We start from the raw sequence: 24,869 nt of genomic DNA on the forward strand, positions 1-24,869 counted from the left end.
CTGCTTCCTTCTCCTGCCTTCCTCCTGTTTGTTTTTGCAAGTATGAATACACTGGGACTGCTTTCTTTAACGCACACCGTGTTTTGCCAGGGGTCTGGGTGACCTTCCCAGAGGGGTCTGCAGAGCCCACGGTCACTGTGGTCCCCATTTCTCACGATGGTGATGGAACCCCCAGCCCCAGTGCACCAGCAACACCGCATGCGGCCAAATGGGAGCCCGATGGGTTTGGCCCCAGGTGCTGCTTTTCCCCCCCAACATAACAATGCTCCACTTTGACATGTCCAGCAGCATCCCACGATCCCTTCGTGCTCTGCAAGCAGAAGGCAGCAGCAGTCCTGCCAAAGCCCCAGTAGCTGCTGAGCAAACAGCCTAATGTGAACCAGCCCTGACGGAACGGGAGGGAACGTGCCCGAAAAAGCATCGAAGGCGTTTGGGAGCCGTAACAAAAGCACATGATGTCACAGAGGCATTGAGGAGTGATCAGGAAGCACAGCCTGGGACCATTTGCATCTTTCCTTTTAACTAACATTTTCCTAATGACGTGTGCAGCGTGCTGGGTGATATGCAGTTTCCATTGGCCTTGGGGGGGGGGTTCGCTGGAGAGCCCAAATGCCATCTTGCCTGGCCCCACACCTCACCCCTTCTAAAAGCAAAAGAGCAAATGAAGTGCAGCGAGCAACCGAGGGGCTCCCATTGAGGTCTGGGAGTCACTGTTGTTTGCCTTGGCTGCCTCCCATTGACCAGCCAAGCTGCCCTTGATCCGCGTGGGTTTATCCGGCCCCACGCTGATGCCTTGTAGGATAACAGCAGAGCCTGGAGAGTTCTTCTGCTCCTCTGGGAATTCCTGCTTGCAGCTGCACAAGCAGTCTGGAGAAGCAGCACGGTGGGGTCTGATGTGTAATACTGCATGGTGGGGTCTGTTGGGCATGTTGGCCCCATGGAGGTGTTTGCACGGGTGGTAAGAGTGGTGGTAAACCCAGGAATGAGCAGTCTGGGGATGCACCCTGGCTGTGCGTGGCCTCTGGAGTGGCACATTCAGCTGCTGTGCTTCCAAACACCTCCCCGGTGCAGCCCAGCCCATCCAATGTGAGAAGCTGTTGAGGAAATAGAATCGTAGAATCATGGCGTGGTTGGAAAAAAGTTCAAAGCCCCCCCAGTTCCAACCCCCTGCCATGGGCTGGCTGCCTGAGAGGCTGCTCAGGGCCCACCATGGCCTTGGGCACCTCCAAGGATGGGACACCCACTATTTGGAGAGCTCCTGTGCTCTCAGACAGGCATTCTCAAAGATGTCCATCCAGCTCCATTCCATTCCTTTGTTCCTAAGGCCAGCTTCCCATGGGATCCCACCCAACAATTCCTTCAGTAGGGATGACACCACGCAACAGAGCCCAGTGCAAACCCAATGCCATCAGCTGCAGTCCCAGCTGCAACGAAGTCTTGGACATCTTCCCATCTCTACATCACCCCAAAAAGCTCTGGCTTCCCACCTGAGGTTAGCACTGCCCCGGGCTCCTGCTCGCAGCCTGACCCGTTGGATTCCTGGAGAGGAACCACTGGAATGGGGTGAAAAATTGGCAACAGGCAGAAAGTACATGGTACGGAATGTCACGCTCCAAATCCACCATGAACAAGTGTCCGTAAACACCGGGGGGGGGAAACCTAAGCAATTAAGTCATTTTCAATGTCAAATAGCCCACGGACCCCACATTCGGACATGACAGATGAACAAAAACATAGGCATTAAAAATTCCTGAAAACTAACAAAGGAACAATGATTAATTTCTCTCTGTTCCAGGGCAATCGCATTATATACACACAAAGGAGTCATAAAAATTCCAGGATGACGGAACAAAATCCTTACAGAGCTCCACGGATAAAATACAACCGCGTTGGAAGGAGTTGGAACGGTCCACGGAGGGAGCACAGTGGCTGCAGCTCATCATATGGAGAAATCCCTTCATCCTCCAGTCAATGATCCCATGGGGTCCCAAGAAGGGGAGAGTCCATGGTGACAAACCGTGGTGCTGCCAACGTCCCCAAGGAGCCTTGGGAAGGGAGAAAATCAAAAGCACTTCCATCCGAGAGAGGGTTTTGCTCTTCAGTTATGGGGAAGATATTCCAAACCCAAACCACAAAGCAAATATCATTAAGGGAGGCCGTGGTTTCGCTCGTTGGCTTTTTAGGGGATGTTTTTCATCAGAAACGGCTGCTTAGTCTGCAAAGGGACTCACGGAGGGTGCTGAGCAGTGCCCCTGTGCTCTGCCCTGTGCATAGCAGTGAGGTGGCTGGGCGCTGGGGGCCAGCACTGTGCCCACAGCAGATGTCTCTGTTGGCAGCAAGCCCAGCTCAGGGTCCCCTTGTCCCTCTGTCCACACTGCAGGGCAGCGCTCAGCCAGCAGGGATCCCGTATCCTATTGGGATATGGGAAAGTGTGAAACTTCGGGATGGGATAAGACATGGGGGGAAAAAAAACAAAAAACAACACATGGCAACGCATGGAATGGCTCCAGAAATGGCTCCAGAAATGGCGTAACACATCGCGGCGCTGGAGCAAGAGTGGGATGGAGTGGGAGCCCTGGTGGTGGCTGTGGGGTGGCTGTGTCCCCACATCCCCACCCATCGCTGGCAGCAGCCCTGGCCCCAGACTCCTGTCCCGGGGAGGTGTGCCGGGCGAGAGCCATGGCAACTCTTACACAAAGTGTCAACAAAATCAGCCAAAGAATGACTTTCTCATGAAGTCTCCGGGGAGGCAAGAGGAACTCAGGCCAGACCTGCCTGCCATAAAACAGGCTTTAAATTTTTTGCAGCGGAGGCTGAAGCAGAGCTGAGCTGAGGGTTTGCTTCAGCTCCGTTGCGTCCAATGGAAGGGAATGGCTTGGGTCAATGGGAAGGGTCAGTGCTTGGGGATGGGTCTTGGAGGGGGATGAGAGGGACACTTTGCATTAACTCTGCTTGTTGTTCGGTGTACAACTTGAAAAACAAGTTTCCTTTAAAACCGAATTAAAAAAAAAAAAAAAAAAAAGGTAATGATAATTATTTCTTTAATGGAAAAATGCAGCCAGAAGGCAGCTTTTTCAGATCCACGTGCATCACTCCTCAGCATGGGCCGTCCAGGACAGGTCTGCAGCTCCCGCAGCCCCTCCCGACTCAGTCACACATCTGAAGCCGACCCCAAAACACAGCCCAGAAGGGTCTGACACAAAGTTGGGAACCCGCCAAGAAATTCCTCGTGGCAAGCAGTCGGCGAAGCGTCGATCAGTGGGGTCCCTGCCTGGCGAACCCCTGTCGGTAACGGTGAATTACGAGCAAGCTCTGGGTTGAAATGAGGCAGAATAAATCTAATCATATTTTTATGAACCCCTTTTCCTCCCGTGGGCCGAGCTCTGAGCGCACGCTGTGCAGTGGGAAGGCTCTGCCTTCCTCCCCATCCATCCCCTTCGCAGGGTCGGATCGTTGCCAGATGGAGCTGTGATGGATGGGGTCCCCGGAGCGGGGCTGTGCCCATAGGGCACCCTGCCTGCAGCACGGCCGTCTCCAAAGGGCTCCTTCACTCCTACTTGGGTGTGAAGGTCACAGAGCAGATCTTGCCTGGTGCATTATAAACTGCATTTCAGCCCTGCATTCAAATCTCCCCTTCGTTTTTCCCAGGGAGGGGAGATTTGTTCCTTGGAGGTGTGCAGCTGGGAGCCAAGGATGGATGGTGCCTGAGGAGTGATGCTCTGATCATGGGGATGCACAGCATCCCAGTGAAATGACCCTGCATGATTCCACTGCCCAACTCAGCCCCTTTGCAACCATGGGGTTTGTTCAACCCTGCCCACTGGAACTAGATGATCTTTGAGGTCTTCTCCAACCTAAAACATTGTATGATTCTATGGGTTTGGAGCTGCTGCCTCGAAGCAGAGTTTGGTCTGCAATGGGATTGGCACTGGTGGAACCATTGGGATAATGTCCTGAAACCAGTGTGAGGAGGGTGGGAGACACAGCGAGTGCTCTCAACACCATAAAGCACCCCGTGACCTTCGGGAAGAGCAGCTCCATGGGAAACGTGGCACAGAGCAGCCCAGAGCCCAACCCTCCCCATGGGTCCTTCGGGTCCTGTTCTACCCTGCAGCAGCCCACATCCCGCTTGGGCAGCACTGCCCCACAGCCCAGACGAACCCACGGAGGAGGAACCCAGCTGCCAGAAGTGCTGCTAGTGCTGCTGGTTCCTCCTCTCCTTGCAGAGGAATCGAACCACCCAGCTGCTGCTTTGCACTGGGTAATGAACCCACACTTTTGCTGAGCGTTGTAGCAAGTGAGTGCTGCCAGACCACAATTTCTCATGGATGCAGCACCCCTGGGCTCGTGGCAAAGCACTGCGAGGAATTTGGGGAGCTCAGGTTGAGGACTGCAGCAATTCTGCAAATAAATCACCCAAACCAATTCGCCAGCTCTGTCGTCTGCTTGATCGGGTTGTTTTTTTTTTAGGTGACACGTGAAAATGGCAGCTCGGAGCAGAGCTTTGCACTGAGCTGAGCTGAGCCACAGCCCAGTCAGGACGTGGGGAGCAGCAGTGGGGTTTGGAGCAGCCCCAAGAGTGGGAGATGGGAACACAACACTGGGTTCTGCTGCATCCCTGAGGTGACTGACTGTGTTGGAAAACCCATTTGTCCATTGGAAAAAAGATGAGCCCAGCAAGGCGAGTGTGCTGGGCTCTGCTCGTCTGCACAACGCACACACGGAAAAGAGAAATTAATTAAAAAGAAAAGAAGTGAAAAATAAAATGCATGCTGAACCAGCCTGTCTGAGCCCCTTGGGCTGCCTTGAGATGCATGATGCTTGCCCTCCGTACCCACTCCACAGCCAATAAATCCTCCTCTTCGTTAAACACTGCAGGTCTCAATTAATTAAATGAGCACAACAACCACAGCCCCCCTCGGCAATTAGAGAAGTGGCTGGGTAATTAGATGGAATGTTAATTTAATTTCCAGGAGGGAGAAGGAAAGGAAAAAAAAAAAGAAAGGGAAAGAAGGGAAGCAGGAAGGGGCAAATGGGATTACGTTTGATGAGAGGGGAATTAAAAGTCACTCAGTCATAGAGCAATTAAAGAAAAGTCCTCAAATTGCTCCTCTAGAAGGATGGGACCACCGGGTGGTGTTGTGAGTGATGCTCACCCCGATCCCTCCGGGACCTCGTGGGGACCTCAGGGACAAAGGATGGGGATGGGGACACAGCTCTGAGCTGAGCCGAGTGTGCAGCGCCGCTCAGCGCATCCCTTCCCCATCGCTCAGAGCTGAAGGGCTGAACCCTCCTGCAGACCCCCATAGGATGAGGGCAGGAGCATTGCAGAGGGTAAAGCAGAGAGTCTGTGACCCGACACAGCTTTGGGATGCGGCACACTGCTCGCCAGCACTGCCAGTCTGATTTTATTAGCTAAAGCCACATGAGACAAAGCAGAGACCCACACGTCGGGCTGCCAACGCCAGCTCTAATTCGAGCACCTACAACTCACCAGCTTGTAATTATGATGCGGAGCATTCACAGCAGTCCGGCAGGAAGAAATATTTTCCACCAGACAGACGGCTGCGTCTGGGCATTCAGTCCAAGGCTGGGAGGAGGGAGGTGAATGGAGGCAGAGCGGCGGCTCGGTGGTGGCATGGGACAGCCCAGTGTCCCCAGAGCTGCTGGCATGTGATGGTGACACGGGGCTGGGACACAGTCCTGTGAGCTGGGTGGGGGAGGATGGAGAGCCAGCATCCCCAGCATCTATGGGTGCTCACGCTGCTCTCCAGCCCCGAGGACTCTGTCTCTTCAGTGCCCCACAGCTCTGCTTGGTCCCACATCTTCATCCCTGGTCCCACAACACCATCACTGATCCCACATCCCCATCCCTGGTGCCTTATTGCCATCCCTGGTCCCATGGCCCCACCTTTGGTCTAATGGTTCTAATGGGTCTAAAGGGTTCCATCCCTGGTCCCATATTCCCATCCTTGTTCCCACATCCCCATCCTTGTTCCCACATCCCCATCCCTGGTACCACATCCCCATCCCTGGTCCTATATTGCCATCCCTGGTCCCATGTCCCCACCCCTGGTCCCATATCCCCATCCTTGTTCTCATGTCTCCATCTCTGCTCGCACGTTGCCATCCCTGGTCCCACATCCCCGTCACTGATCCCACATCCCCATCACTGATCCCACATCCCCACCCTTGTTCCCATGTCCCTATCCCTGGTCCCATGTCAAAGAATCATAGAATGGTTTGGGTTGGAAGAGACCTTTAAGATCATCTAGATCCTCCCCCCTTGCTACAGGCAGGAACACCTCCCTCTAGACCAGGTTGCCCACAGCCTCATCCAGCCTGGCTCTGTATGCTTCCAAGGAGAGGGCATTCGTATGCCCCCATCTCCAGTCCCAGGTCCCCATCCCTGGGCTCAACCCCAGATTTCTTGGAGCCCCAAAAGCCTCATGGAGATCACTGGGAGGGGAAAACCATTCCGTGTACCTGGAATTCAGCATTTGCTTCAGCTCCATCCCTCCCACCAACAGCCCCTGAGCAATGCACTCTATCACCTGTGGGGTTTTGCAGGAGCTCCATGTGCCCTCAGGATGCTGCTGCCCTTTGGTGTTTATTTGCTGAGCGGTAATTAGAGTGGTGTAATTATAATCAGTGCTGGTTTACAGAAGAATCACTTTGCTCTGTGCTGGGCCCCCCCTGCTCTTCCAGCCACGTGCCAAAACAAACCGACCCGTGGGAGCCCAACCAGAACCCAGAGCTTCTGCACCAAAAGGGATGCAAAGAGGGGATGGGAAATGGGGTGAAGTAGGGGGCTGGGGACCCCTACCCCTTTTGGGATGGCTGTTGGAAGAAAGGCTGTGGGGGGAGCGTGGGGCTGAGCTGGGAAATGGAGCCCAGAGCTTCGTGTTGAGTGCAGCTGTGAGGGAAAAAAACCTCCTCAGCCCCAAAACCTGCGGATGAAAATATTTACATTTTCTTCCTGTGCTTTCAAGGCTGGCTGGAAATAATAATAATAATAATAAAAGAAGAAGCGTTTTCATTTGGGGAAGCAGTTCCCTGATTTTTTTTTTTATTATTATTATTTTTTTAATGGGTCTCTTCCAAAGCTCAACGGGTGAAGCTAGAGCTAAAAATGCACCTTTTCAAATCAGGTGCTTTGGGAGAACTGCTGTTGAAATGCAGCTCTATGAGGAGGATTTGGACTGCTGCTACACATCGCCTCCACCAACTGCTGCTCTCACCTCTGCAGATAAAGCACTAATCCCTGGGTTTTGGGAGACCTCTGGAAGCTTGGACGTGTTGCTGCAGGAAGCCCAAAGGGAGCAGCTGCAGCTCTGGGGTGAGGTGAGGAGAAGGGGCTGTGGGGCTGCCACTGTGCCTACATCTGTGAAGTGTTCCCCAATTCCAATTGCAAGTTGCATGTGTCACCTGGAGGATCATTGTCCTCCCAGTGCCACCTCTGCATTGGAGGGCCAGGCAGCAGTGCTGTCCTCATCACCATCCCCACTGCCATCCTTTCTCCATCATCATCATCATCACCAGCGCCATCATCATCACCATCACCATCACCATCCTCATCCTAATCCCCATTACCATCCCCATCCCCATCCCAGTCCCCATTGCCATTCCCATCCCCATTGCCATCCTCATCCCCACCCTAGTCCCCATCCCTATCTTATCCCCATCCCAGTCTCCATTCCCATCTCATCTCCATCCCAATCCCCATCCCCAACCCCACTGCCATCCCATTCCCCATCGCCCTCCCCATTCCATCCCATCCCCTCCTGCATGGAACCCAATGAGGCAGCTGAGGAGGACACTTCCCTCATGCCCCCTTTCCCATTGCTCTCTGCCTTGTCCTACAGCAGACACCAGTGCTGGGAGGGGGTATTACTTTTCCCCAGGGCTTTGAGGGGATTTAAATAGGATTGGGAAGGAAGGAACCACTCTGCTGCTCCCAGCAGCGCTTTGGTGGCCTTGAGCCTAGCAAAGAGCTGCTCTGAACTGCTGCTGGTGGAGCTCAGCCAGAGATGGACACTATTTCCTGAGCTGTTTACATTGCTGAGATGTTACACCTCATTCCTGGCGCGGGCTGAGGTGCCCGTTTGGATGCACCCGCGCAGGGCGAGCGCCTCCGAGGTTCTGCTGTCATTGATTTTGTGTTGGGAAACAAAACAACGGAGCTCAGTGCTGCTGCAAGGTCAGACCGTAGGGAGTGCATGATTTGCAAAGGGGTTGGGGCAGAGCGGGGCTGGGGATCAGGATGTGGCATACAAGCTTGGACTCGTGTCCATATTTCTCAGACATGGAGAGGTTTCAGTGCCCCATGTGCCACCAGGCAGATGTTTCCCCTCTGCAACTTTGATGCTCCTATATTTCTAAGCCAAAACCAGGCAGGGTTCATGAGTTACAGTGATTTCCTCCTGACTCACACCAGTCTCATCCCAAGGCACGCTCAGCCCCAGGGCTGCAGCAGGACAGCTCTGCTCGCACGGCGGGCGCGCAGCCAGCCCCAACCTCGCCTCCGGAGGATGCGTTTGTAGACAGTTTACAGATCTGCCTTCCTGCTCTTAAATATTTGGGGTCCTTTTGTTTCCCCTCACCTGGAAAGGAGGTGTGAGAAAAGTCCCTGTCCCCAAGTGACACCGCAATGTCACCGCGTTCCTCCTGCACATCCCTCGTTTTGCAGCCAGCAGAGCGGGACGTGGCAGCACAAAGGGGCTCTGTGCTGGCAAGGTTGGCACCAGGCACACTGCGGGGGTTCAGCAGCCCCAGGGCAGCAACCTGAGCACGGAGCTCAGGGGAGTGCAGAGGTGACGCTGTTCTTCTGCTCATTCCTTTCTTTGGGGCTTGCAACAAGTGGTTTCCCCGCGGGCAATGTGACATGGAATGGTGTTTGTTGAAGCAGGAAAATGGCATTTTTCTTGTACTGCAACCCCATGAAATGCTTTGGAAATCTCTATGCATTCTTTTTTTAGGGGCACCCCACCTGCCCCAGCACGGGGTGCCCACCCCCATAGGAGCCCCCAGCCCCAGGTGGGGTGAGCACAGCCCCGATCGCTGGGCTGCATCCTGCCCTTTTGTTCTCCAGTCAGAGCATTTGGCCATTGGGTGCCAGCCACAAGAGCTGCTGCCTGCTTCCTCCCTTGGCACGCAGCAGTGCTGGGTGCCTCTGGCCAATTCCTGCTTGCGTAAACAGCGCAGCTAACGAAGATAAATGAGGCTGCATGACAGGGCATGGCGGATGCCAGCCCTCCCTCCCCAGGGAACCAGGGCATGCTGCAGGGCCACGCGCTGCCTGGGGACCACAGCATCCCCGGAGGGGTTTTACAAGTTGCCTTCAAGGCACAGCAACTCCAGCCAGGCAGGGGGTTCTCTTGCCCATTGGGTTTCACTGGGATGATGTCCTCCCTGTGCCACCACTGCATTGGAGGAAGGAGACCATAGGCAGCAGCATTATCTCCATTCCAAACCCCATCCTCATTTCCATCCCCTTCACATCCCCATTTCCATCCCAATCTCTAACCCAATCCCCATCCTCAACCCCATCACATCTCCATCTCAATCCCCATCCCCCATCCCAATCTGCATCCTCAACCCCATGACATCTCCATCTCCATCTCCATCTCCATCATCTCCATCTCCATCCCCATCTCCATCCCCATCTCCACCCCAATTCCCACCCCCATCCCTTGGGATGAGGTTGAGTTTCTGCATGGCTCAGCCCAAGGAAATCACTGCCACCATCGCTGCCCATTGATGTCCCCCCTCTCTGGTGTGGCACTGCGCTCTGAGCCACATCTGCTCAGGGCTACAAGAGGTTAATATTAAAAAAAAAAAAAAAAAAAAAAAAGAACAACAACGTCTTGAGGCGAGCTAATGCAGCAGCAGAACACAGCACCCTGCCAAGAAGCTTATCTGAGGCTCTTTGTGAACAAAGTGAACCCGGGAAGGTGGCGAGGCTCCGTGGCGGGGAGCAGGGATGCGCGCCAAGACCACTGCTGTTGGCCAGGGGAGAAATTTCCATCTTAGCGAGGAGCCACCCTGCTCTGATAACCAGGCTGTGCCCAACGCATGGCAGCAGGATGGGGCCCTGTTCCCCTGGATCTGGCTCTGATGGGCTCTCTGTGCCCCAAACGTGAATTGGGCCATTCTCTTCCAAAGTTGGTCTGTTGGAATGGGAAAACTCAACCAAACGGTGAATACTGGGGCAATGTCCCATAGTATGGCACGAGGCAGGCATCTTCCCTCCTCTCCCTCCACCCCAGCACACCCTTCAGCCCTACACTGGGATAGAAAATGGGAGCTGGGGGAGAAGGCAGGCACTGCACAGTGAGCCGCTCAGCCCTACAACCTCTGCAAGCAGACGTGAATGAGCCGCACGTCTGATGGGAAAATCCGGGAGCAGCCAGAATTTCACAGCAGCCCCGACCCAAACTTTCTGCTTCCCAAATCCTCCCGGGGTCAGGAATGGAAAAAGAGCAGCTCCAGCCCAGCGCCTGGCCGGGGTCAATAAAAATCAGCTGTGACCGAGCGCAGCCCGCCCCTAATTGTGTTTATTTTTAATTGGGTGGATTGGTGGCTCAGCACCGAGCCGGGCTCTGCCAATTCCTGGAAACTGAATCCCCGGATCACTTCTCCACAGCTACTGTGCACGGGTGAGAGCAGAGCCCAGGCGGCTCTACGGGTCCTCAGTGCTCCCCAAAGGAGACACACAGCCAGCCAAGGGGAAACGCAATGGGAATTTGGGGATTTTGGCTGCTTGAGCACTTGGGAATTTCTCCTTCTTCTCGTTGTCCCTCTTGGTGGGCAGCATGGAGCCACGGGGATGGGACAGTGCTGAGGGGCCCCTACAAGCCCAGCCCAGTAGGGACCCCAGTAGGGCTCAGCAGCTCGCACTGCACTGGGGTTGGTGCTTGGGGTGCCACACAGGGCAGGAAATGCTCACAGCTCAGCTCTTGCACGAGCACTTGGCTTTCTCAAAGGATTCTCCATTAGGGTTTGGTTTATCTTGTCTTTCTCTTTCCTTCCTTTTGCAAAAACCCTGTTTGGACAACGAACGGCAACATCCTCACTCCACACAGACAGGGATTAAAGTGAGCAGACGCCTGTTTGCTCACCCCAGCCAGGGAACAGGACCTGAGCCATCCAACAGGAGTTTGTCTTGTCCCAGCTGGAGGTTCCTGCTGTGGTTGGATGCCTGCAGCTGCAGCTCGCCTGCTCAGAACAGCCACTTCCCAAGGAGTGGAAGTGAAGGAGTTGGTCCTGGCATGCTCAAGAGCTGCTGCTGCTGCAGGAGATCCCCAAAATTCTCCAATCCCACCCATCCCATCTGCACAGAGCTCTTCCACCTTCTGCGTCCCTGCACTGCACGGGGCACTTGAAAAGGAAGGAGGATGGGTAAATAGGTTGTGTTAAAGGGTGGGCTCTCGTTTAGATGCTCAGAGCTGCCTGCTGCTCTGGGATTACCCCGTCATTCCCTCTCCTCAGCCAAAAGGAGAGGATCAAGGGAGCTGAGCACCTCGCTGCAGCCTCTCAAGGTGATATCAGATTATTGACTTTCTTGGTTCTCAGCAGCTCCGGCTGCAAGGATGGATGGAGCCGCAGACCTGCGCCAACCAGCACAGCTTCACGTGGGCACAGGGAGCCTAAGCACTGCCCCTGGTGCCAAGCAGAGCCCTGAGCAGAGCGAGAACCCCAGGAGCACCCATAGGCAAAGGGAAGTGGGCACATGCATCAGTTGCCAGCGAGCAATGCTACTGGGCAGGAGTGGGGCTGGGGGTGGCAATGGGGCAAGCCCTGGCACTGCAGAGCCACGGCCGAGCCTGGCTCGCAGGCAGCACTGCCAGATAACAGAGAGCTCATTAAGCAAATTGCTCCCTGCCCGCTCTGTTTTCCTAGAGCCCCAGCCAGACCCCACGACTATTTATCTTGGCTTTGAAGTCTCCGCCCCTCGCTGCGCTGCATGAGCGCGCGTAACCGCAGAGCTCTGCTAATAGGAACCAAAGCAGAAACTGCTGCTGAGCTCTGCAGGAAAGGAGCTCCAAGCAGCTCAGACAGCGGGCGTTCCTATTCCCATTGGGAAACCCTAAAGCCACATCCACACCTGGGATTCTACGCTGTCCCTTGTCATCATGTTGGCCCTCTGCGCTCATCCCAAACTGAGCCCTCCAGTGCCAGTGGCCACGCAGAGGTTCTGATTCTGCCACATCTCAGCCATCCATTAAGGCTAAAGGGATACATCAGTGGTCCCTACAGCACCCAGACCTCAGCCCAGCTGCATTGGAGCTCCTTTTGGGGCAGATTCTCTGATTCACCCACCATTTCCCTGGTGGCAGAAGCGGGGCTGGAAAGCCAACCCAGAGAGATAAATCTTTCCTCACATCTTACTGCATCCCGAAGACTCATGCCTGGACAAGGAAAAATGGAGTGTGCTACACTTCAAGCAATGCAGAAGCATGTCGGGGAGTGGAGGGCTGGAAGCAGACAAGATGCTGCAATGTTGGCCAGACCCAACCCACTGCTCGGGGGAACGCCTGTGAGCTGGCCAGACCCACAGCTCTCACCTCCCGTTGGCTCCGTGACACTTTGGATTCCTTCTGGGAATCCCAACACTTGGGAAATTCCCAATAGGAACCTTTTCTCATTGGCCTTCCCAGCCAACCCAGCTGCAGCTCCTCTCCATCAGCATCCACACATCCCCCTGTGCATTCCTGCTGCCCAGCAGCGCCGGAGCTGCTTTCCTTCACCCCGCAATTCTCACCAATGAGGTCATTTTTATTTCCTGAGACAGTGGCCAAAGCCCCCCAGCAGCTCACCAACACCAACGTAATGAAAATTCTTCTTTGTTTCAAATATGATTCACAGCTAATATCTGGCATGAAATACTCCAAAGAGAATGTGCAGATCCCGGCCCCAAGCAAGAGAATAGGGGCTGATTCCCTTTTAGTCTATACACACACGTGCATATATACATAGCATATAAATATATATGTGTGTGTTCATATACACAGAGAGCTTTTACAAACCTGCCACGCTCCAAAGATGTACAAAAATCACTGCCCTCGATGCAAAATTTCCCTTCTCAGAACTGGGAATCGAAAAGGGCTGAGCCCGGTGTTTGCAGGGAGGCTCCATCCATCTTCCTTCCCCTTAGCACTGCAGAGAATGCCCCCAGCCTCCTTGGGTGGCTTGGTGTTCTGCTTTGGCCATTTTGCTCCTAACGACTCCAGGAGGAGGATTGATATGCAGGCGGCTCATTCTGAGGAATCAGGCTGAGTTTTATTGGGGCCAGGAGTAGGCTTCTATTTTTCCAAGCCCAGGGAAAGTGTGCTCAGGCTGATAAATATCTGTCAGCAAAGCTATTAGCTGATTGTGTGAACCACAGAAGGCAAGGAAGCCTTTTGGCGTTCCCAGCAGAGCTGCTCAACAGTCTGTTCCTCCATGCAAGATTTCCACTGCATTTCTTAGAGTGTTTTCTGCAGCCCTGCACATGCACTGGTCTACTACCAGCAGCTGCATGGAACGACAACCATCGTTCACCCAAAAATCTCTACTGACTGGCAGCAAAGCATCACTTCTCCTCTTGGTTCTCCCACTGAGGATGGATTCGCCTCTGCTGCAAACTCAGCACCTGCAGGGTGAGCCCCTGGATGCTACAGCAAGGACCCATAGGGGAACCTCGCAGGGAGGGACGGTGCTTCTGTGCCTCAGTTTCCCATCCATAAAATAAAAACCACAGCCATTCAGTCCCAAGTCACCCACGGAGAGCTCCCTGCAGGTGATTCCCACTGCTGTGCAGTGCCAAACCCCGAGCTCCCATTCCCAGAGTGACCCCACACCTCTCTGTGATGTTCCTACATCACAGAACCACAGTGGTCAGAACAGACGTGGATCTGGAGATCACCCATTCCAACCCCCCCAAAGCACATTCCCTACAGTAGATTGCTTAGGGTCCTGAAGAGAACCCCAAAATTCCCCCCCAGAAGCCCAAGCTCTGAGCAGCAGTGAAAGAGGACGCTTGCTATTTCCTCCCTCACCTGCCTGGTGCTTAACACCAGCAGTGCTTTACAGCAGAGCAGGGAGAGGCAGTGATTTATCGTGCTGAAATAATTGGGGTCAGCAGAGCTGCCACGCTCCTCGGGGAGCCCCGCTCAGCACTGCCTCTCCTTTTGGCAGAGCTGGCAGCAGCAAAAACGGTGATTTACTGCAGCAGCAGAGATTTACATCTAATCCTCTTCTGTAATCTCTTCCTCCAGGAAATTTCGGGATGCTGTGGGTGGGAAGTTGTGCCTGCAAGGACTGCAGCATAGGACAGGTGCTGCAGGACCCATCCCTCTGCAGCACATCGTGGTGGGGTGGGCGTGGAGAACCTCCTGCCCCACCGCCTCCCTCCAGCTGGGACGTGGCCACAGAACTTGTGCTCTTGCTGAGAAAAGCCAGACGTGTCATAAAGCAGAGAACTAATTGCCCCCAGGGGTTCTATTAAGGCCGGCAGGATATCCTGTGGGGCCAGGAGAGCACGGCTGGAAGCACCACGAGGTCGTGGTGTAACCACTGCAGGCAGCACAGGGGCACAGAGAGGGGCAGCGAGGCAGACTGGCTTCCCAGTGGGCACAGAAGCAGCTCGAGTCACCCTCCAGCAGGAATTGTAGCATGGTTTGGGTTGGAGGAGACCTCAACGATCACCTCATCCAATCCCTGCTGTAGACCATCCATCCCATCCCTCGTCCACCAAGCTGCCCATCCATCAGATCCATCTCTCTCTAAGTCAGAGACAGGAACGCCATGTAGGACCGTCTCAAAGACCTCATCCACTTATTTTTAGGATGCTCACAGATCTCTGTAAACCACCCCCCTCACTTCTGCACTGCTGAAAGCAGCTCTGAAGCCAGACATCCCTACTGCCCCATGACGCTTGGTACATTTAACCACCATCTAACAAGCCCTGCTAACGAGGGGCAGCCGTGATGAGGTCACAGGACACTCTGGTGGCCAAGGGGACACTGCTCTGTCTGCTGCTCATCCTGCAGCAGCAGGGAGATAAGGAGCTCTGGGTCTGGTGGGAACTCTGACAAGGAGGCTATTTCAGGCTGGCTCCCATCCCAACAGGCTTAGGACAAGCCTGACCTCACATCTTGGGGGTCTGCAGCCCACATTGCTGCTCACTGCTGGTCCCAGTTCCCCTCCACCCCCAGCACGCAGATCACAGACATGCACAGAACAGAGGATTCCCACATCCTTCACCCAGCTCATTCTGGGTGATTTCTGGGCACAACGGGAAGGAAAGGATGGATAGAGGGAGGCAAAGTCATCTGCCAGCTGCAAAGAAAGCAGTTTGCATGGGATGAGAAATAAAAGCAGTTGGCAAGAGGGCTGTGGGACCAGGGGCTGCCACCCATCCTGGGCGCTCGGGAAGAAGGGAAAGGGCACAAGGAGCACGGTGTTCAAATAGGGAGATAAGGAGAAGAATTAAGCAATGGGCTTTGCAGTATAAACACTGTGATGGAGGGGCTCTGTATTCCAAATAAGCAAAGGCAAATTAAAGGAGAGAAGCGGGGGAAGGGAAAGGAGAGGGGGGGAGGAGAAAGAGGCTGAGCAGAGAGCTGTGCCAGGTGGAGAGAAAGCAGTTCTCCTGTTCCTGGGAAGGTGTTTGGGGAAGAGAAGGCTGGAAAAAAAAAGAGGGGTCCCAGTGCCTCCAAGCAGAAGAGCTGCTGTGGGGAAAGATGTGGACAGAGTCTCAGAAGCAGGAGCCAAGCTGTCACACAGCCACAGTGGGTGCTGATGGGCAGCCCTGAGCTGGGGGCTGTGTCCCTGCCTCTGTCTGAGCAGGGAGATGACAGAGCTGCAGCTGGAGCACACACACATCACCCTTCAGTCCATGAGGATAAAAGAATGGGGGATGCACATGGAGGCACGGAGGTGAAGGTCACTCCCAGTGTTGCTCCAACTGCAGAGAAACCTTCTCCCACCAGACTTGTTTTCCACTCCCTTGGCACTCTCAGGATGGTTTGGAGAGGTTCCCAAGCTCTGCCCACCCCAGCTGGGGAATGTGGCCCATTGTCTCCCCTTCCTGCAGCTCAGGGGTTGCTGTCCCACCTCTGGGGACAGCACAGAGAACAGAAGCAGCTCCTTTAGACACCAGCAGCTCTTTGCAGTGCTGCAAAGCCTGGGAAAGTTCCACCCAGTTCATCAGCACGGCTGCAAACTGCCGACTCAGGGAAACAGAAGCACAGCATCGATTTGCAGGAAGCCAAGGGCCGGGTGCCTCAACACGAGCTTCACTTTCACTCATCCCAACAGGTTTCTGAGTGCTGTGACACATCTCTATGGGGTCCCCAGGCTCCTGTGACATCCTCAGTCCCCTCAATTCTCCAGCCCTGCAGCTCACTGCAGCTTCATGGTGGACCTGCATCGATCTGCTCCAGCTCTCAGGTTCCTATCTCCGTTTATCAGGCCTTCACGTTCTCCTAATCCCATCTTAGCCCTCCCCAAAGTGCTGAGATAAGAGGCAGGCTGGGAAGGCTGATAAAAGGGAACTGAGCAAATCCATTAATGCTGTTTCTGTGCCAGGAATTACAAACCTTGGCCCATGCTAATTACACTTGCCAGCCAGAGTCCAAGGCAGCAAAGCCAGGGAGGAAAGTCAGTCTCACTCATAATGCGTCCTGAGGAAAAAACCTCAATACTTGGAGGACCAGGACTCCTTGGTTCCAATTGCACATGGTTCAAACTCAACTGATTTGCTGAGTTTGGGCAAGCAGGGTGCTCCCACCCGAGCAGCTGCAGCACTGATCCCTGCTGCAAACACCTTCCTTTGGCTTCTGTGCCAAGAATTTCACTGCAGGAGGGTAAATCCTGCAGAGCCCACAGGGAGCTGCTCCACAGCACTGAGCCTCCATGCATCCAGAGGTGCAGGGATACCATTCTCACCCTTCAAGATGTCTCACGATCTCTAATTAAGAAAATAAACCAACTCGCAGTGCCCCAAATCACAGGAAAAGTCAAATTTGGAGCATTTTGTTGAAGCACTAAATCAAGAGAGCGAGTGGGGCAACACACCAGGTCAACTGGAACGTGTTTTAATTGCAACCTTTGGAAGAAAAGTCCTTGTATAAATGGAGATTAATGGGTGTTTCAAGAGACAAAGTTGCTTTAGTCTAACCCTTCCCCTCCCCATTTTCCTTGGTACGTGGCCTAATGGATGTGTCAACAATGTCAAACCCAACAAAAACTATTAAAATACACTCATCCGACCAACACCCTCTCTGGAACAGCTTCAGATTTTAATTGATTTCTTCTAAAAACCAAATCCTTTCTGGGGGGAAAAAATAAACCGCAGCCACTCCAAGGAAAAACAAACACGATAAGATCTGCCCACGAAGCCTCTGTTCATGGGAGGCAGGAGCTGCACTCCCTGAGCAGGACCTCAGCATTGGCACACAGAGCACTGACTCCATCACAACCCCAGCAGGTTTCGCTCTGTCTTCCTCCCAGCTCCCACTTAGGCAGTCCAAGGGCTCGTTAGGAAATACAACTAATTATGCTGGATGGCTGGCAACTGGGGGCTATTACTCATCCCTGTGCAGACACCGTAAAGTGCTGTGCAGAAGAATTCAGCTGCAATGAGGTGAAACATCGTGAGAGGTAACGTAGGATCTGGAGCAGCAGTGAATTAAATAAATGCATGGGCAAAGGGACACAGAAGCTGCAGCAAAGAGGAGAGAAAAACCAGGATGACATCCAGCAGCCCAGGCTCCTGCTCAAGGATTTTACTCTAAGTGTGATTACAAAATCTGCAACACAGTGGAAGAAAGCAGAGGAGCTTCGAATAAAACCCAAACCTCTCAACCCCAGTGCAGTATCCAAGCTGCAACCAACCAACTCCTCTAAGCTCTTTTGTACCTATATCCATCTGAACAGCTTGGAGATTACCTGGCAGGAGGAATTAGGGCTTTATACTACAGCAGAGAAAGGAGACACAGCACAGCAGGACAGGATTATTTCACACTCGTGCTGTTTCAGTTCTACGTCGCAGGCAGCTCAGCTCAGACTACAGCCTGCTCAAGAAACACCTGCTAAGAAAATGCTCCTGCCCAGGGAAAAGGAGAAAAACACAAATAGGATCTGCCAGGTCAGATCCCTGCAATCACACCAACAGTTGCATCAGGACAGAAAATTAGCAAGAGGTTGTGAGGCAGCTCGTGGGAAAATGCGTGGAAGGAGAGCAATGTTTAACCAGACCAGAGGAGGAGGGAGGTGTGCAAACTGCCCAGATCACAATCAGGAAAATCTCCTTCTGCTTCAGCTCTCCCACACTGGGTTATCTGGGAGCAGGACCCCGAGGGCAAGCAAGGACAGTGCTCCTCCTCACAGGTGCCACTGCTCCTGCTAAGCACCACCCAGCAGCACTTATCTGCCCATGTGGCATCTTAATCCGCCCTCATCCCATCCTTCACAGCAATGAAGCTGCAGGACTGAGATAAAGATGCTCCGTGCAGCAGCAGAAGCATGCAGCCCACCGTGCCCCAAACCCAGGCAGGAAAAGCATTTATAGCCCCAGACCCCACGGTGGGTTCCAGATGAGCATCAGTGGGGCAGTGTTGGGACAAGGAGGCAGCCATGGGGTGTTGAGATCTGCAACCCCACACAGGGGGATGTGATCCTACCCTTAAACATCCCCCCTGTTCCTTAAACTAAAGCTCTGGGAAAATCTTCACCTGCTCTTGAAACAGGTTGCCTCTTTGGGACAGCTGTTCTGCTGCTGGCATTAAGTGCCTGTGTTAGCAATCTGCCTTGTAGGTCACAAACGTTCCAGCAGGCTCCATCTGCCTGTCCCTGCCTCCCTTTAGGGTGGCTTTCAGGGATTTACTTAAAGCAAGGTTATATTCTTAGTGCTTTCCTAAGCTGCTTGCACGTTTGGACATGGAACCTGTCCTCTGCTGCTCTGCTGAGCAGGGGCTGCATGGGGAGAAGCCCTTATGGACTGGTGAGGTATAGCCCCCTCCAACCCCTCTACGCCCCACATCACCCCACACCTTCTCCCTGGACGTGAGCACTGCAGTCACACTGTAAGTGGGTGCCCACTGATGGGGGGGAGACCCTCTGGAAAGGGGCAAATCCAGGTCCCACACCACCCAGCCACCTTCAGGGACCCCGCAGGAACTCAGTACTTGTGAGATATCTCCCATCTGCCAAACAGTGCTGTGAGCAGCCAAGGGATCTGACTGCTGATGGGACAGGGGGAGTGCACGCTCTGAGCCTGCACAGAGAGCACGTGGCTCATCCTGCTGGAGGGGGTGGAGGTGGCAGGGAAGCAGCTTGCCAGGGTGGGAAGGGGATGTCAGAGCTCAGCGCACAGCCTGCAGCCTCCCCATGCCCCACCAGTACAGCCAGTTCTGGTAGCTCCGCTCACGTTTCGGCTCTGAGAGAGCAGCCAAAACCCATTTGCTTTCTGCTGGACTTGTCACATCCTGTGGCTTGCCAAGGTCGACGTGGAAGAAGCTGGAGGCTGCTCTCAGTGCCACTGCTCCTTCACCCTCCAACCATGCAGGCGGTGCTGCCAGCAGCTGCTCCAGCTGCAGCAGAGAGCCAGGAGGGGTGGTTTGATCTGGGTAAGCACCCTGAAGTTCCTCTATGAGATTCATTAGGGCTGCTCGACCCAAAGCTGGCTCCCTTGCACTGTGGGAAGGAAGGGGGACATCCTTGCCCCCAAAGCTTTTTCTGCAGAGAAAGCTACCTGCTCCTTGCTTCTCTCCCCACACACCTGCATGGACCATAGGCTCTTCTATTTTCTCAGGAGGGCTGAGCCAGCCTTTAAATTACACGACACCAGCCAAGGGCATGCTCTGCACTGAGCTGCAGGCAAGCAGATGGCACAGCATGGCTGCAGTCAGTGCACGGGCATGGACAGCCCTAAGAAAACGCAAAGTCTAGAAGGGCACAGAAATGAAACAGATCCCCTACAACGGAGAGGTGCCACCTCTTGTTTAGGAGGAGGAAGAAAAAATATGCATGGAGTATGCAGAGAGTCAAAAGCTGGGAGGGACTTTGGGTAAAGTGAGATGCACAGCCCCTCCTGGGCTGGCAGTGCACAAGCAGAGGGACAGGGCTGTGCTTCCTCACTGCTGTTCCCAGAGCAACATCTGTCCCTGAGCAGGGCACTTCCCAGGGACATTGCCAGGGGTTGAGGCACAGTGGAAGCTCGGGAACATCCTCCCTGACAACGAGCAGAGCTTGTGCAGAGTGCTTCAGTACCTACTGCTGGGAGCAGTCACAGGACACACTATTGTGATTAACAAGCTAAACAAAACCATCTGCGACCCTAAACATCAACACGTGTTGTTCCCCTCTGACTCGTACAAAACTTGTGGGGACAAACAGGCAACACAAGACCTCAGACTGCCCACAGGTTCTCCAGGAGATTTGGGAGTGGAAAGCTGCTCGTAGGTTTGGAGGAGAAAACATCTCTCACCTGGGATATGGCAGAAACGCTGCGCCAGGAGGAGCTCTGCATGGATGAGCCCAGGTTGGCCCATAGAACCTATGGCCCTCCTGAAGACCCTGCATCAGCACTTCACCAGCACTTCCCCCACAGCTGAGAAGGGCGCAGATGAGGATGAGGATCCTTCCTTGAGATGCAGAAGAACCAACGCTCCTGTGGGTGCACACATCCAGTGCAGGAAAGCAGCAGTGAGGCCGAGCAGCCACACACCCTGAGCAAAACCCAGCTGCAAATCTGGAATGAAGAGCACAGAGGGGTGAATGGGAACTCGGCGGGGCAGAGATTGAGCTATTATTCATCAATGACGGGAAAAGTCACCAAAATAGAAGATGTGGAAGCTTCCAGAGCTATTCGTGAAGCGGGGCCAAATTGGACTCATAGTTTCAGCCAAAATGGGGGAAATAATTAGAAAAACATTGAAATGCATCATTTTTAGTTTTTGTTTTTAAATTCCCACCTCCTAAGCCCCCCCACCCCACCCCCCCAGTGAAACATTTCACTTCGGAAATGATGAAACATTGCAGTCGCAGCAGGATCTTGGAGCCTTTGTCCCAAAAAACAGGAATTTTTATTCGGTTTGTCACTCACTGACTGAGTTAAATGTCAGGAAGAAAGCTCAGTGTTGCTTTTTCAAGCAAAAATATATATCTTTAAAAGTGTAAAAATGTTTTACCTGGTGGTAGAGGGCATTGGAAGAAGCCAACGAAAGGACTGAAGGCACGCACCTCTCCTGCCCCAACCCTCACCTCCCTGAACCCCACAGCAGAGCACGGAGCCCTTTGGGGTGAGCTGACCTGCACAGATAGAGGACAGGAGCCTTGCCTCCACCCAACCCAAGGAGCTGCCCCACAGCAGCCCTGGGGAGAACATGGTGAGCACTGCTGTGCTCACCACATCCTGCCTCCTCCTGCCAAGCACTCAGCCTATTCTCAGGTTTGATAGAAGATCTGGGGTCTCCTCCAAGCTTTACCAAGGAAGGGTTGAGTGTCATAGCCAAGAGATTCCACTGCTCCCCATTGCTTGCCTATTTCCTTCCCTTCTCTCCTGGAATTCCCTGCCCACGCACCAAGCAGACGTCACAAACCCCAGACTCTCCATTATGGTTCATTATTGCACTTTCTCCCCTTGGAGAGCCCTTATCACAGCCTCCTCAACAGACCCCAAACTCCAACCTCCTTCCAGAGGATTGACAGCCCATCCCAAAACCACACAGGCCTTGCCCAAACAACGACCTTTAACAACTCCTATCTGCGGGCCAAACGCTAAGTCAGCGCTCTGAGCAGCTCGTAAAGCAGCCGAGGGGAACTACGACAAAACAGACTTTGCCAAATGCCATTAGGCAGCTGTCTGCCTAAAGCTTGGCCCTGCCAATCACAACCACTTGAGGAGCACACCCCATTTCCATAGCATCCCATGCAGGTCTCCTTGGGGGCACTGATCTCCCTGCATCCGCCCTTGGGAAGTGCCCAGAGCTGGGAGGGGAGTGAGAGCTGGTGATTGGGAAGAATGGGAGATGGGGATGAAACCAGAGAGGGGAAACGTTTAAGCTTTAATCTTGGAAACAGCTTCCTGACAGTAGATTTATGAGCAATGGGAATAGTCTCCTTTGCAGAAGGCTGGAAGCTCTGCTGCACAGAGCTTTGAAAACAAGGCGGGATAAAAGAGGAGGCAATAGACATGAGGAATGGGTTTTGCCTCAACCAAAAGATGGATAGGACTCAGTGGCTCACTTCCAGCTCTGGCTGCCCAGCTCGTACACAAGCAGCAAATCTCACACCTGCCTTCCATGACATTTGCCCATGTACATGATTAACCAGCAAGGGCTGTCAGAATATTACAGCGCTGCTATGAAAGGCATCCAAACAAATGTGACCGGTCCAAACTTCTATCCCCACTCTCACCCACTGCAGCTGTAGAGGTGACCTCTCAGGGCAGCCACAGAACCTCATTTTTCAGCTCACGCCTGGGTGTAGTAGCCAGAACCAGGGGCTCAACACATCCGACTTTTGTGCAGCAGCCCGTGGAAGGTGTATTTTCATTAATGCATGCATCTTGTTTTACTTGGACGTTGAAGGAGCTGAACTTTTTCTGACTTGGTTACTCCTGTATATGTATCACACTTTCCTGTAATCAACCTTTCCTTTTTTCCCCCCCACTTGGCCTTTTGCAGTGTGCTGTTAGGTACTGGCTCTCTCCAAAGCTGCTTTAGTGCTGCTGACGGATGCTAAGCCTGGCTCTGAAAACAAAGCACTTGCTCACCCACAGAAGCAGCCCAGCTCAGGCTTCCAAACCACCCCTTTCCCCACCCCACTGTCAGCCTAAACTCAACCAGGTCACAGCAAGAGCCGGAGCAGCCAGCCAGCAGGAGAAGCACATCCCTGCTCTGAGCAGAGACCCTCCAGCAACCCCTACCTGCAGCCCAAGTCTCCATTGCACTGTGCACAAGCAACAGTGCTGCTGCACAACACCTGCAGAGCCCCAGCTTCGTGCTCCTCTCTCACCAGCAGAAAGCTTGCCTGAGGCTGAGCCTCATAAAGCCACCAGTGCCCTAAGAGGAGATTAGACGTGAAAGCCTGACCTCAGCCAAGTACTGCAAGTCAAAAGCGCTCTGACTTCAGGCTAACTGCCCCACAAAAACATCAGTGAAATCACTTCATTAATCCCCACGGCCTCATTTCCTTCCTTCCTTCCCTCAGCCAAGCTGAAGCTTAAAATAGTATTTTAACATTCCTCATATTTCTCTCCAAAACTAATTAATATCCAATCAGCCAAAAGCTCTCCTCACAGCAGCTTGTCTCAATCACACAACCTGCCCACCCTCAGCAAGAGCAGAAGCACCCTGCCAGGCTCCCAGCTCCTCCCAGAAGACATTTCTGATGGAGCATCAGGAGAGAAACGTGTGAAGGCAGCAGAAAGGAGGAAAGCACCGAAATTAATGCCCTGTGTGCAATCCTACCTCCGCCCCCCACACGCACACACCACCCCGCTGTGCCCATAAACACACACACACTGCAGGAATTCCCCAACACAGCAGGAGCAGCTGCTCATCACCAGCTTCTAGCAGCCCCTAACGGCAAACCGCAGGGCACCTTCCTCCTCTTTCTGTCTTACTGGTACCTGCACTTCAGCACAAGACTGAAAGCATGCTTCAAAGGAGAGGAAAGAAAGAGGAGATGGGTCTGCCTCCATTTAGCCAGCCTTCTCAGCAGCCAGGATCAAGCATCAGTCAAATAAGGGTGCACAGGTGGCAGCGTAGCTGTAAGGAAGGGATGAGAGCCTGAGATAGAAAGGAAACATGGAAAGGAAACATCCTCCAGAGGTTTCACCAGCCCAGGGGGCACAAAGTCCTTTACCACAAGGTATTTCTTGTGTAAGTCTCACTATGCAATGCTTCTGGCACACAGAGACACAGATCAGGAAGGAGACTGCAACAAGTGCTGCAAACACATAGGAAATACAGCAGCTACATGGGATGGAAAGGTCACACAGACACGCAGCCAAAGAACTCAACATGGGGGTTCATCTTGCAGCCCCACATTCAACCTATGTAAGGCCTGGATTGCACTTTGGGCACCTCAGAAGCACCAGCTGGGACAGCCTGCTTAGCCCAGTGGTGGGAGCACAGCACTGCAGGGCTATGGCGCCATGGTGGGTAACCCCATGCTAAAGTTTGTCACATTCCTCTGCCCAGTGCATGGGCTGATTCTCCCCATCATCACCAGGCACACAAGAAATCTTTGTGTCTGTGTGTGTGTGTGCATCAGCTGGGCAGCACTACAAGGAAACTGCCAGAGCAGCCACAGCACACGGCTTACGGGACAGGCAGCACAGCACCAAGGCACAGGGACGATCAGTGCACCACAAGTACTCACACCCTCTGTTTAGGCTGCCTGGCACATGAAAACAAAGCAGCAAAACAACCAAACCCACAGCCACTCCATCCCACAGCTCCGCAGAGCCCCAGCTGCTCTACCAACAGGCAGAACCCACGGCCAGGAGCTCCTCTCACAGCAGGGTGACGCGATGAGGCCACAGGAGAACCTCCCAGCCCCGGCCGCCTCCAGCCCGGCTCCGAGGCACGGAGCAGCTCTGCCGGCTCAGCCCGGGCCGCCACGGAGCCTGGGGGAAGGGCGAGGGCACAGAGGCCGCAGGCCGGGCTCTCTCATTCAGGGCTGGGGCGGCCCTTCTCGTTACAGAAGGCAGAGCTGAGAGCTCTCGCTGACTCTCGCAGCCCTCAGCAGCACCGTAACCCTTCACAGAGCCTAACCGAGCTCCTCAACACAGCCGCGCGCAAAGCACCCACCCTCCCCACCCCGCACCACCCGCCGCTCTGGCGGGACCCGCCCTCCGCCCGCCCTTTTATAGC

General features: G+C 53.8%; 1 protein-coding gene across 3 annotated transcripts; it reads right to left on the reverse strand.

Annotated features, from left to right (window-relative positions):
• Positions 1-395: 395 nt before the first annotated feature.
• Positions 396-24,798, reverse strand: LOC149914724 (uncharacterized). Of its 3 annotated transcripts, XM_090125854.1 has the most exons (4): positions 21,395-24,798; positions 21,177-21,297; positions 20,474-20,737; positions 396-1,094 (listed from the first exon to the last, which is right to left on the reverse strand). In XM_090125854.1, exons 1-4 carry the CDS (start codon positions 21,492-21,494, stop codon positions 644-646), a joined length of 936 nt encoding a protein of 311 aa, XP_089981980.1. In that variant the 5' UTR covers positions 21,495-24,798; the 3' UTR covers positions 396-643. The 3 variants fall into 3 exon arrangements, 1 of the variants encoding a protein (XP_089981980.1); XR_016460240.1 differs by lacking the exon at positions 396-1,094 and having other exon boundaries at positions 10,433-20,737; positions 21,474-24,798; XR_016460239.1 differs by lacking the exon at positions 396-1,094 and adding an exon at positions 10,433-17,707 and having other exon boundaries at positions 21,177-24,798.
• Positions 24,799-24,869: the final 71 nt, after the last annotated feature.

The sequence above is a fragment of the Phasianus colchicus genome, chromosome 28, assembly GCF_987193195.1.
Source record: "Phasianus colchicus chromosome 28, bPhaCol1.hap1.1, whole genome shotgun sequence".
In the NCBI taxonomy this organism is placed as follows: Eukaryota; Metazoa; Chordata; class Aves; order Galliformes; family Phasianidae; genus Phasianus; species Phasianus colchicus.

Coding starts and splice junctions, on each gene's coding strand:
- LOC149914724 (XM_090125854.1), bottom strand. CDS start 21,494: ATGACACTCAACCCTTCCTTGGTAAAGCTTGGAGGAGACCCCAGATCT. Junction 21,298..21,394: donor GCAGGAGGAGGCAGGATGTG/GTGAGCACAGCA, acceptor CTATCTGTGCAG/GTCAGCTCACCCCAAAGGGC. Junction 20,738..21,176: donor CCAATGCCCTCTACCACCAG/GTAAAACATTTT, acceptor TCTTCATTCCAG/ATTTGCAGCTGGGTTTTGCT.